Source organism: Limulus polyphemus, unplaced genomic scaffold (assembly GCF_000517525.1).
Source record: "Limulus polyphemus unplaced genomic scaffold, Limulus_polyphemus-2.1.2 Scaffold310, whole genome shotgun sequence".
NCBI classification, from domain to species: domain Eukaryota; kingdom Metazoa; phylum Arthropoda; class Merostomata; order Xiphosura; family Limulidae; genus Limulus; species Limulus polyphemus.
The window spans coordinates 619,570-634,226 of record NW_013665920.1 but is presented as its reverse complement, the minus strand read 5'-3'; the positions used below and the strand labels follow the sequence as shown (position 1 = coordinate 634,226).

Here is a 14,657-nt window from a genome sequence, read left to right as displayed (position 1 = left end):
TATTATACGTATTGTACTTATTTTTTGGGGGGGGGGGGGTTAATGAAAGTGTTCCAAAACGCGACATTAATTTATTGACGACCAAATATATATGTTTTTTTTTTCAACGGTACATTGCAGGAAAATTATTAATATTTTTGCAATTCATAAAATTTCGTATCGAAATCAACATCGACCTGTCAGTCTTCATATGTCCTGAGCTGCCAATCTGAGAAAAAAACTTAACAGTAGAAGTTTCTTTTTGTGAGAGAATTTCACACACACACACACACAAAAACGGGCCTTCCTCTGTCGACTTATTGCAAGAAATATTTCGAAGATAGGGGCATTAGAAAAAAAAAAAAAAACCGCATAAAGATAATAAAGTTTGAGTATATTGTTGTTGGTTTATATATATATATATATCATGTCGGTATTATATACGTACATGATTTTATTCTACCATGTTGAATAAAGTTATTGGAATTGAATATCTCCTCTTTTGACAATTCTTATAGAAATGGCAACTGTCAAAAAAACACTCACTTCGGTAGCGGTTTTTCCTTGCACTCAGTAAAATGACAAAGAACGGTAGCATTCAGCGGAAAAAATCACCGAGGCTACTTAGCGAACCTGTTATTTAGTTTCTCTCATAACAGTAAATTATGTTATGGCGTTCGCATTTACTTTAAACACAGTGTTAACATATCAGCATCTTATGATCACAACAGTTCATGGTGATTTGTTTCACGAAACTATCGTATTCATGGGTGTAATTTTTCACGGGGACGCGGGTGCCACGACCCCTATACTTTTTCAAGATATAATAATTTTTTTTTTTGATAAAATACCCTCATGCGTATTCCAGATGCAGAATTCCCACATTTTTGAAACAAAAATTACGCCAATTACTAGTCGAACATCACCATACTTTTCATGTTCGCTGTTGCTTCTACACGTAAATTTAACGGGTGTGCTTTTCATGTTATGATGAATAAGTTTGTGGCCACATACTTTTATAAGTAACGAAGAAAAGGTTATATCAGATACCATAAATCGGTTCCTCGCTACAGTCTTACTACACGTGCACCCAGAAATAATATACTGCTAGATATCCACATTTTCAAGAATACAATACACGCGTCTGGTAACAACGTAAGAAAAGTCCATTATGCATACCCAAGGGGAGAAGGGAAATTCAAAGACTGAAAATCGTTAAATGCATATACAGGTACAATATGACGACTAACAGACAGTCAAGGGTAAAGAGAGGTCATCAGAACGGTTAGTAGGGGAAATCCATAATAAATAATGTGGGGCAAGGTTATACAACCTGGCAAGTAGGGCTGGAGAGTGATCAAATATACAATCGGACGCACTGAAGGTTGTAGCAGCCTTCACATGCAGCGAAGAGATGAGCTGAATAACTGCAGAAATAGTGCCAGTCAGGAAGACGACATAACGGCCAAGGTCAGACTGACCTACATCTTCATAACTTTGTCTTTTATCAGGTCAACTACACTGGCTTTGGAGCACGTTGATGTAACCAAGGTCGGAATGTGATAAATAGAACAATGTAAATAACCCAGTTTTAAGTAGTCTGTGCAAGCCTTATCGATGTTACCGTGACAACGGGAATTCCGTGCCACACGTTTAGGTTTGTATTATTTCACTTTAATAAACGCTAACGAGTAACACTCGATACATTTTCTTACGTTCATTTCCATAGACACAAAAAACAACGTTCTTCAAAAATTTACATTACTGTTACCCTAAAATGTGCTTAAATATTAATGTTAAGTAATAACGCTTTTTTTTTTTAAAACCGTAATTTATATCAAACACAGTGAGAAAATATTTACTTAAAACATTCACTTATCAATGGGTTTCAAATAATTACACTGTAAAAATTATGAAGTGAAACTTCAAAATATAAGTACACAAGTTTTTTAATTATCAAATATACATCTTTCAAGAACGTAATATTGAATTCACCTGACCTGATTTTTTAAATTGTACAATGTAACCGTATATTTAACTCTAAAAACCTCATTATATCAAACAAATTATTTTCTTTAGTAAATTCCCGTAAATGGATGGTTCTTAAAACTTAGTAACCGTTACATTACTGGATTTTTTCTTGCTATATGGATTTTCAATTAAAACAAATCCAGTAACTTTTAATCGTGAAAATGTATTTAAAAAAATTCAAATAATACTGTCTTAACAAAGTTAAAAAAAATCGGTGCTTTTTTTTTTGTGCGAAGATGGAACACATAAATATTGGCCAAAGAATTACAGTTTGAACAAAATAACACTGACAGACAACATTAAAGTTATTACCTCTGATGTAAAAATTATTAGGTGTAAATGTGAAAATTCACTTGCACCACTCAAGTAAAGATTTGCATGGTTCAGTGTAACAAAGAGGAAAAAATTAGTTCTACAGAAGTGGTATCTTTAGGTATAGAACAACAAAACTTAATTCATCACACAGTAAACAGAAAGTTAGAAAAGGTCTTTAATATCTTGAGATTAAAGTTTTTGACTCCAGCTAAAACATTTTATATAACAAACACTTTAAAACGAATGTGCTGCTTAAGGTTATAAGTTAATTTACAAAAACACTGAAAAATCACAGACTGATTTCATACTCTAATATTTCATCTCAAAAATGTTTTCTTATTAAAATAAAAACTTATGTCATTAGAAACAGCAAAGCTTCTTGCTTATGTCAATCACACAAAACAAGACAAACCATTATCTACAAGACAAAAACACACTGTAATAAGAGACAAATGAAGCTCAGTACCAAATATATACCTATCTACTTATATATATACATGTATAAGAATTGTTAAAACATTTAAAATATCAATATACATTACACTATTTCACTTTAATCACACATTTGTGCAACTCACACCTGTCTTTGCCGGACACTGTTGTTTGTGTATATTACTGTACAATATATACATATGCAACCTAAAAACCAATTCCCATACTAGCACTGACTTTTGTACAATAACAGCCTGATAGAATGTTGGTCCATTTTTCATGGTCATGGGACTAGAGCCCTCTTTCTCATCCAATTCATAGTCAGCTGCTGTCATCTGAGCAAGCAACATCAAATGCCTGTTTAAAGCACAACAAAAATACTGTTTACAGAACTTTCTACACTAACCTGGACAAATTTTAGTACGGATCAACATAGCAGAAAAACATGCATAAATAGAAATTTGTCTCATGTTATCTGCATGTTTTATGACTTTTTTTTAAGTATACAGTTAATATTTTTAATTAATTATAGCTGGTATCTATCTTTTTATATCTGTTGGAGAAAACAACTAAAGCTTGGTTCTAACAACCTGAGAACTTAATTATTCAAGGCTCTTATAAAATTAAAGCCTAGTATTTCAGGTTTAAGAATCATGCAGAATTTACTGAGCTTTTTTTAAACTTGAAATTTCACAATGCCATGTTAAATAAAAGTTGTATACATATCAGAAGAAGACAAATGGATATATAACATCTATAAAAAATTGAAGTATTTTAGCAACGGTCTTGGTATTTCAGTTGCCTAGCAACGGTCTTGGTATTTCAGTTGCCTAGCAACGGTCTTGGTATTTCAGTTGCCTCTTTTAAATGATTTTTTTTATAGGGTCTTGAGTTATTTAAGGTGATAAAAGTCATATTCCACTAACTGACCACGAAGGAAAGATATGCTTCTGGATACGAGACAATTAATTAAGCTTTCAGAAGCTGGATTTTTGAAGTGAACAACTAATCCTCAATGACTATTAATGTTAGTTTTTTTTTATATTAAAAATACTTCTAGTGAATACTACTTTTCAGATATTTATAACTAATCTAATGTTCTGTATTTACAGTCTTGTGTAAATTGTACGAATACCAGTTTTCAGAAATTTATAACTAACATCCTGAACTTATAGTCTTGTGTAAATTATATGAATACCAGTTTTCAGATATTTATAACTAACATCCTGAACTTATAGTCTTGTGTAAATTATATGAATACTAGTTTTAAGAAACTTCCTGTATGTATAGTTTTGTGCAAATCATTATATTTTTAAGAGAAGTAAACTTTTATACAAATATTTGAACCTGTGACTTCCTTTGTTTACTAATCCCATCCAAAAAGTGGAAGAAAAGTATTTAATATTATTGAATTTTAAGTTTCAAACATATTGATTAATTGATAAAGATATTATCAAAATTCCTACAGTTCTAATTTCTTTTCTTTGTTAAACTAAATGATTTTCTTATTGGATGCATTTCATTCTGTGTCTGTATCCGATCTCTTCACTGGATGAGGTCTTCTGCAGAATAATTTTCATGAGAAGTTTATTTTCTTCTAAATATGTTGTTGCTGTAAATAATTTTTATCTTATTTCTACCAATACTGTGAAAAAGTTAGTCTAAAAGAGATGATTACTGGATAAGGTTGAGGTTGCTGGAGCTTGTGTGAATGGATTTTCTACAAATGTATTTGAATGAATGGTCTAATGAATACTATGCATTTATAAACAGGATATTGCATTATTTTTAATGTCTAAAGCAATCAAGATTAAGAATTAACAAATTCATGTGTTTTGCATGTCTGACTAAATTGATCTCACTTCCAATACGATTTATATATTTTTTTTCATATGGCTAGATAGCGTGATCAACAAAGTACTTCCAAACAGTATATTTCATCTCAATAAATTTTATTACAGTACTTGAATTATCTTTAAAGTATTTGAATTCAAGAGAAATATGGATAAATGCATAACAATGTTTTATGTATATTAAAAAAAAAAGATAATATATGGTAGGATAATATATATATAAACTGGAGAGCAAAGCTATCCTTAACTGGGCCCTGAGTTATTACAACAATGGAATAAATTTTAAAAGGGGCAGCTATATAATAGTTTATCAAAGACCATATAAACTAATAATAGCACGACAGTAAACAGTCAACAAAAGATATCGACTCACATTCATCAAGTTTTTAGGTCCAATTCCAGCACGCACTTCAGCATCATCCTCAAGTAAACTGCTTTCATGTAAGCTGGAATTAAGGATGTAAGGAGTTTGGCTCTTGACAGACAAATTGTGTGTTACGTCAGGACTATTTCTATAGCTGGAATGCAAGAAAATTAAGTTTTGAAAACACAATCACCCAAGCATCTTGTAAGTGTATGTTAATACTAAGTGACATTTAATAATGATTGACAGTAGAAAGAGGTTTGGGCAAAAACTAGAAGTTACATTTACATAAAGCTCAAACAACTTGCTGTATTTCAAATCAGCATAAGAAAATAAAAGGTAGGATAGTTTTGTTTTATGCTTGATATCAGATGTGTAATGGTATTTAAATGTATATAACCTAGTGTCTAATTTATATTATTCATTTTCAGTGTTTTAATGCTAGGACATTGAAAAGGATGTAAAGATATTAATAATAATAAATATTGACCGAGAAGTCAAAAGTAACATACTGTTTAATAGAAAGACCTAACAACATGATTCTTAAGCAATTGTTTAAGAAGTAGTTGATACTCAATAGAAATTAAATGAAATAACTGCTTAGTTTTTAGTTTTCAGCAAATAAAGATTTGGCAAGATCTGATGAAGACAGAGATGTAAGTATACTACCCCCCCCTAAAAAAAGATTTTATACTAAGACAACTCGTTTGTTAAAGTGTCAACTGCTAATATCATCACAGCATAAATACAGTGTTTTATACTACAAACAGTTAATTATATTTTCCAGACTGTAGCATATACATAAACTGTAGTAGTTATAAGTAGTCCATTAAGTTTCAATGTTACTGAGAGGCTGTAGGGAATTTGTCTGAATCCAAGATGAAATATTTATTAGCATAAGTTTCATTGTCACTGCTTGTGTTTTATACTTTAAAGGTAGCATAAAAAGTCAGAAAAACGAATCTTATTAATACTTATTAGTCCTGAAAGTCATAGACAAAAGTTCAAATTCATTATACTCAAAACTTAACCTTTGTAACTTATTACAAAATACATAGTACAAGTACTCACTCACAGAACTTGAGATACTAATGATAACTATCACACTTGCAAAATATGTTACCACACAGGTATATAAAACACCGTCATATTTAGAGTTTGGAATAATAAACTGGTAAACTGCAGTTAAAAATTTAAGAATTTCAGTTTGGATTGTTAACTTTCCATATCAAAATGTGTTAATGAAATCATTTGTAACTGAAATATTTATCCCAAAATAAGCTAAATAGGTTTTCAATCTTTTAATAACAATATTACAACTTCACAATATAGAGCATATAATTATCTGTAACTTAACAATGGAAAACATAAGAAAGTTTCAGGTAGTGTGTTGACATGTTGAATAATTTTTCATGGACTACTCCTACCTTCTTTCTGGTTTTGGTGACGTTTCAAACTCTAGAATACACCACAGAGTTTAAAAGTCACCTCCAAAGCCAGATGGAAGACAGGAACAATCCACAGAAAACTATTCAGCATTGATCAATATTTTAATAGGCCATTATGTTAGTACAATCCAAATGCAGAATACAACAAAAAAGCTCAATTGTGTAAAATATAAAAAGACTTAAGTAAAATTAAATGGAAAGTGAAAAGTAAAAAAAAATTATAGCTTGTATGTTTCAATTATGTCATTTATGTTAATTTATCTTAAAAACTTAATGTTTTTGAAAATTATTAAATAGTTTTATCTTTTTTTTATATTAAACAAAATTCACAATCCTATGTTGTGAAAGTTTATAGTTTTCATCACTTATACCATTGTTCATTTTCTTTAATAAATCTAAATAAATCTTTTATTTTAACATCAGTATATAACTAAAAATAGTCTTGAATACATGTTAAAGTAGTAGTTTATTTAGCAACTCTATGGATTTACTCGATACTTCACTACAATTCCTAACACTAAAAGAATTAATCTATTGTATAAAAAGTTCTGGCATCAGACAACTGTTCTGAAATACAAAAGAAATACCAATCTTCTATATACAAGTATATAGTTAAATGATAGGCTTAAGGGAGGTTAAGTTTGAAAATCCAGTAATACTTAAAACAAGGTATATTCAGCCCTATAAGACTGGTACAGAAATTAACCTCAGACAAAATACTCCATAAGTAAACTTAAGAAATACAATGCCAGCATGAAACTGACACACTGATAATCATATTCTTTACTTTTATTTCATGTTTAAAATTATGCACAGCTTTCTAAATTTGGAGAAATTATTTCTACACCTGTGAACTGAAACAATATTTATATTTCTGTGAAAACCCTGAGAAAAGGTTTTGCTCATAAAGAGTAATCAGAAACTTTAGAGACTCAAAATTTCAGAGATAGGCATGCTTATAACATTTGTAACTTTATTAAACACCATTTGGATTGCTCAAAATTTATAACACTAGAGGGGTCATACTTCTACTTTATTTTAGTATTTCATTTGATGATAAAAAATTTTTATGGTGTTGAACTCTCTAATAGTAGGTACATAACTTGTAAAGATAATAGTTATTCTTGCAGAAAGAAATCAATACTACTGTAAGGCACTAGAGGATTTCATATTGATAAGTATTTATAATGCACAAACATTATAACTATTACAGAAGAAGGAAGTTATTGCAATTTATGTGAACAAATATATTTTTCTTTTAGACAGAAAGATATCTGTAGCTTCAATCTGAAGTGTAGTTTTTATTTTGTAATGAAGTTTAAAAACATGCATCAAAAAAATTAATTAAACTAACCTGTCCCAGTCATGGGTTACTATATGATTTGGTGTCATGCTTTTGTTGAGATGCCTTTGTCTTGTAACTGCTGGTGTGGAATTCACTAAACGATCTGCAATACTAAGAATAAATAACATACAAGTTTGGGAGAAACATATTAACTTTTAAAAAAAATCATTTAACAATTTGCAATGTTACAATGGGACTCTTTTGTATCAAAGGTAACAAAACCTTTCTTTTTTATTCTGAGTTCTAATGGTATTTCAAAAACTGTAATAATAAACAAATCTATAAAGGCTGGAGAGTTAGTTACAAGCTTAATATCAGATCACTTTTAAGTTACAAGCTACCTGTATCAAGAAATAATTACAGAAATGTTAGAAATGTTTTATTCCTTTCAAAAGTAACATTTAAAAGAAATGAAATGGTTTTAATTATGCATCTAAGTAATCTTGATATTTGAGACTTTTAATATACTAAAAATTACAGCATTGTCTTACAACCTACTCTTAAGCCATGACAATTTAAAAAAAAACATTCTATTTAATGATTATTTGATGTATACTAAGATATTAGATTTTCTAATGTTGACATAAAAATAACTGATTCACAAATGTCCTAAACCTGCACGTATTGGTAAATTAGAGACTCAATTATAAAATTATCATCACAGAATTACGCTACATTCTCATTCTAAAAAAACAAACAATTAAACAAATTATGCTACTGGAAATAATGGTCTTAATAAATAATACATTTTACACTTCTCTTCTGAAAGCAACTATATCACCATGAAATATACATAGTAATATGAGTATAAAATTCCATGATTACAACTTCATCATACAATATTCTTTTTGTTCTTCAAATCTGCAAACATTTTTGAATGTTTAAAATCAAATATAAAAGTTTCAGACTGAAACAACAACTAACCTTGATATAAAAAAACTACCATTCCTACTTTCACTTGATGTTGATGTGTCAGAAAGAGGAATACCAAGGTCACTGTTGGTAGTATTTATTACGTCATATTCAAAAACTTCATCTAATATTGAAATATACACACAGTCATTTATATACCACCTTTTAGGAAAACAGTTACTTAATAGTTTCAACCCTCAAACTAACAAAACGTTTCTTTACTATTCAATGCAAGTGGTGTCATTATGTAAGTAAAGTACAGAAAATTCTTCAAACAATAACTGGTGGAATTAACTGCAATAGTTTTTTGGTATGTTTTTGTGTGTACCTCATGATGTTAGAGGCCTGTTATCAACAAAAACATGGACTCATGAGCAGCTTTATGAATAAATACATTAACAGATGGGGTCAATGTGTATCTTCACTAATAACTCTATGGTTAAAACAGTTTACACCACTACATGAAATATTAGTTCAATAAGACAGAATTGAAACTTTGGACTAACTCTTTCATCTTAATGAAATCACATCCAAGCACGGTAGTTTAGATAGTTATAAAGTGCAGTACTAACAACTGCTAGTCGGTTAACATCCTCAGCTTTATTGATAGACCATCCAAGTTGAGGGGTTGCCACATTATCATCAAAAAGTCATTATTTATTTATCAGCAAGTCAACTTGGGTATTACTTAGAAAAAGTTTCAATTCTTTAAAAATACTCAATTAATAATTAGATAAAACAATTTACTGTAAATAATGCTAATTACACATTCAATGTTATCATCAGAAATTATTTAATCTTAAGCATACAGAGTTTCTGGTTTTCTGAAACTTAAAAGTCTATGAACATTAGACCTAACCAATATCACAATCATTAAATGATGTCTGTCCTTCTTGTAACTAATAAAAGTTCAAACCACATCAAAAATTCAATATCCTGTCCCTTCAACACAAAATTGTCTGTCGTCAACATTACTTTCATGACTAATAAATAATTTTATTTAATATGCAAAAAATAATCAGTAACTAAATATCATAGACACAAGACTTTTAAATGTTGAGAAATGAATATACTTTGTTAAAAAAACTTTGAGTTATGTTAAGTGACACTTTCAGTACTTTGTGCAGTCTTGTACATTTGAGGCAACTCAAAATTGAACAGAAGGTATTAGTTTATTCAAATAAGAACATTACTTTATGATTATTTTTAGATCATTGTCCATTTGTATTCAAAGAAAAATAAGCTAAAGTAAGGTAATATTTTTATGTAGCCTTGTATTTTGTTATGCCCCATTTGAATTTGTATATAAAATTTTAAGGCAGATTTTACATTTACCAATCTCGTATTACGCAGGTTGATTTTGACTGGATTTATCAGTCTGATGTATTATTTACTGTTTTTACAAAGTTAACAAAGTATATTCATTTCTCAACATTTAAAAGTCTTGTGTCTATGATATTTAGTTATTGAGTCTATCACAGACATAAGCTAGTTCCTAACAGTGATCATTCATAAGGCAGGTGAGAAATTATTTCCATATTTCACAGCCACATCATCATTCAAGTTTAAGTTTCTAAGTGATTTTGAAAGAAAACAATGTCATTGTTAGCACTGATACCAGGATATAATGTTCCTAATAATATTTTTTAATTATTAAACAAGTCACACAAACTGAAATTTATATGTTCTACAAGAGCTGATATGATGGATTATACTGGGTTTGATTGGCACATCGAGTATCCTGGAAATATCCAATCTGGTAATTATCTTTCCTGGGACAATTCTTAAAGTATTGCTGGCCCAGAAGATCAGGCATCAACAACATATGGACTATTACATTAACAACCTAATACATAAAACATTACTGTTATTTTTGTATAAAATTACTTATTTAATGCAATCTAGACCAGTGGCCAAGAAACTGATTTATACTGAATGACACAATGCCTATGTTAGTAAATAGTTGATCTTACTGGTAATGTATTCTGATACTGATCACACATACAGTTAACTACGTATTTTGTTAACACTTATCTGTAGCTAATGACAGTGCGATAAGTAATAGTATACTTTATTCACAAGTTCATAGATAATATCTGCACAAACAGTGGTCCTATTTTGGTTTACTTAAACCCATTTATCTATAAATATATTGCATTCAGTTTGTCACGATAAATATATTTCTATAAAAATTTATTCTCTTGGATATTAAATTGACCAACCTCGTGTCTGTGAAGCTATACATAATAATGTTTACTGTATTTTTGGATTTACTAAGTGTATATTTAAAAAATTTAACCATCATTTAGTAAACATTACAGCTCTGTTGTATATAAAAAAACTGATTTTTAATAAAGATTTGTTTGTTTGTAGATAAGCACAAAGCTACACAATGGGCTATCTGTTCTTTGCCCACCACAGGTACTGATACCCAGTTTCAAGTGTTGTAAGTCTGCAGATATACTGCTCTGCCACCAGGGGGCAAATGATTTGTCTTTGAATTTCCAAAGCCCTTACTGAGTTAGTCTGAATGAAAGGTGATTTTCATACTAAGAACAAAAAACACCTTTTTTCATCTTACAGTTTTCATGTTTTTATTTGCATAACCTCAAGAACCTTCTAAAACGAATATAAAGCCTTACAAACCTGTTATTTTCTCTATCTTGAAACTAACTGTAGGAAAATCATCAATATATAGTGAAATTAGAAGTTGAAAAATATGAAATAAAATAATTAATACAATTTTTCCTCTACACTGGCTCCAGTACTGATCAGAAGGAACCTAGCTGATTATCTTGACAATTTCAACTTAAAACTTTTTAACATCTACTTTTAAATCTTATGATTATATTGCTGTACTTTGGACCAACCATTGGTAAACAAACATTTTCTTTTGCCAAGGTAGAATTTCTTTCAAGTTTTTTTTTGTTGTTGTTGTCATAATCAGAAAGTTTTAAATTTTAAAAACATGTAGTGTGATGATGCCAAAAAGTGACATTGGATTTGCCAACTGCCCTGGACAGTGGTTTTTTAGCCCTTTCCAAGGCAACCACATAACATAAAAAACCAAATGCTGTAATTTGGTTATGAGTCTTAGTATTCAATAACTTTTTGATAAATTTTTATTAGATGCACCAGGATCTTTTTTTGCAACTACTCTGTCCACCTTGGTTTTTTTTTATATAATAGATATGGATATCTCAAAATTTAAGAGCCCTTTTGGCATGTTAGCCACTGGTTTATTTCCTACAGTATTTGCAGCTTTCAAATGAATTTAAAAAATTTGAACAAGTAAAAAGACCTGTTATATTATGCATGCACTTTTCTGTAATTTTACAGGTTTTTATTCCTTTTTCAAATATGAAAACATGTAATATTCTGAAATATCTGAACTATGAATCTTGTGCAGTAGTTGATTTGTGATTTTCATTCTCAACAAACATATTAAGTTCTCTACAAAAAGGAATGGATAGTAACATAAGCAGTAAAAATCTCCATCCAATACTGTGTGGACTACATTGCTAAAATATAGAATAAACAGTATATTTACAAATCAACCTTAAATAGAGAAGTTTAGCTTTGGACAGTGCAAATGTTCAAGGACAGAGCTTACTGTATGCAATTTTAAAAATCATACTTTTGATCAGTAGTAAAAAGATGTATCTAAAACAACCAAAAAGAAGATTTTGTTACTTATTCCTGGTCATAAAGTTTATTTAAAACACACAACACTCATGAAAGAAGAACACATGAATGTACTGATTTAACAGGGTTGCACAGGATTTAAAAGGATACATGTAATCATCATTAAGTCAACTATGATTAGTATGTAAACATTTTTATCCTACTAATTTTAAAACTTTGATTCAATGCTATCCACAGATTCAAAATACCCCAAGTAACATAATATAAACAACCCATTAATAATTATCAAACATAAAATTCTTAGAACACTTTTAAGTTACTTACCATCAGAGAAACTCTGCTCCCATTCTGATAGAATTCGAGGTCTTGAGCTTGATGATGGAACATTTACTATGTTGCCTGACTGAATTAGCTTCTTGACAGGGAAAGTCACTACATTTTTTAGCCAAATCAAGCACGTCAATATCCAATGAAAAAATAATTCAATGGCTGAAACCTAAACAAGTTCAAACAAAGTTTATTGAGCAAATATTTTTTTCTTTTATATTATTTATTTGTGATTATTCTAAAGTAAAATTTTAGTATTTCAGTCTTTATAATACCAATCAATAACATTCTTTTAAAAATGTAAATTTTCTTACAAAAAAAGGATGTATATTATGCTAATGTACAAGCATAAATTTGATATTTATTCTAAAGTAATGATAGCACAGTTAACTACTGTTAAACTCCTGTCAAACTATCAGGTTGATAACGTTCTAAAAGATACAATAAAACATAGAAAAAATAGTGAGCTTACACAATCTCAAGGGAAGATAAATAATAAATAAATAAATACTGTTCTTTTGTTAATCTTAGGGTTCAGCAAGTTACAACAAGTTAGAAACTACAAAAAATTACTGAAGTAGTTTGAACTATAAACTAAAATTCAGAAACACTAACAATTTTGAAAGTTTGACTTAAAAGTAACAGTTTTATTAACCCTTTCACTGCCTGGTAGCACAGTAGTTTGAAACCCAATTCATGTGTACTTCTGCTCCCTATTTTGTTTTGCTTATTTTTTTATGAATAAGTTACAGGTAATTAGTGAAGAAAATTTTATTAAGTTAACTGTTCTGGCACTTTACAAGCCCAGAGTTTGTTTACGAAAATATATGTTGAAAATTATGGTATTATATGAACAAAAGATAATGATATTTCAACTATTTATTAGAAGTTCCGATACACTGATGATGGCATATATATATAATAGATCAAAGCATAATTAAGACAAAAACAATGAAAGAGTTAACTGAGCAACACTATCCAAAGCTGCAATTTAAGATTTTTTCTCATCACAAAATTCACTTTTATACTACTTAAAAAGAATTCAATTAGCAAATGCATTTAAGAGAGCCAGGAGAAAAAAAATTAACTGTTGCAATTAGCAGTTCTTATAAAGATAAAAAACACTATAAACCAAATATTTCATATATTATAAGAAAATATCCATGCTTAACCCTATTGCCACAGGTATCATTTATTGTGCATGATACAAGGTATTAGTGTCTTACATTAAAAATTTTATTAAACTACTTTTTGTTTATGTTATATCAATTACAATAGCATAAAATCTTAGCTAATAATCCATATTCTAATAGTTTATAAGTTAAGTTCTTAATTCTGCAAGGCAGTATTTAAAACATCCAGAATTTGCCTTAGTGTGACCCACGTGACACATTTTCTCTTAGCATGTAATCTTCCCTATTTTATCCACCACCCCTTGAAAAAAGTAAGAAATTAAATGTAAATTACTCTCTATAAAATTATCATTGCTCACACAAACCATAAGTTTATAGTCTTCAATTCTGTTCGTTACAGAGCTAATGAATAGAAAATCAGACCCCTCCTGCCACATCCTATCATTCAGAAATCTTTAACAGTTCTCTCTTACGTGGAATTATAAACTACTTATAACCAATAGAAAGTCACAGTTTTCATCTATCAAATGACATATTGTATAACGTTATGTTATGATGGTTAAATGTCAATTTCACTTAGGGTACCAACATCATTCCCATAAGAAAGTTAACGACTAGTTTGGATGAATTTGTAATGACTCTTGTCACATAGTTAGAAAGCCAGAAATATTTTTAGAAGTAATGGAATTTGTCTACTTTTTGCATGTTATGAGTCTATACTCTTTGGTACATTATTTGATTAAATAAAAATTATTAAGTGTATTACTATCATTAGTATAAAAAATTGGGGTTAACTCTCTTTGACAAACGACAGCAGGAAAAAAGAAGATTGGTTAAGTATTTTATTTCTTGTTTTTCATGTTTACTCCTTAT

The 14,657-nt window shown here is 29.4% G+C and overlaps 1 protein-coding gene across 2 annotated transcripts in view; it reads right to left on the bottom strand.

The window, feature by feature from the left end:
• Positions 1-1,912: 1,912 nt before the first annotated feature.
• The window catches only part of LOC106457276 (membrane-associated tyrosine- and threonine-specific cdc2-inhibitory kinase-like), a 44,993-nt gene continuing 32,248 nt past the window's right edge, over positions 1,913-14,657 (bottom strand). Inside the window, exons 13-17 of one of the 2 annotated variants that reach the window (XM_022383138.1) lie at positions 12,649-12,820; positions 8,692-8,803; positions 7,777-7,878; positions 4,984-5,128; positions 1,913-3,114 (exon numbers count right to left, since the gene is read on the bottom strand). In XM_022383138.1, the coding sequence (XP_022238846.1) occupies positions 3,079-3,114; positions 4,984-5,128; positions 7,777-7,878; positions 8,692-8,803; positions 12,649-12,820 (567 nt within the window). In that variant the 3' untranslated portion in view covers positions 1,913-3,078. The other variant, XM_022383137.1, reaches the window with a different exon arrangement.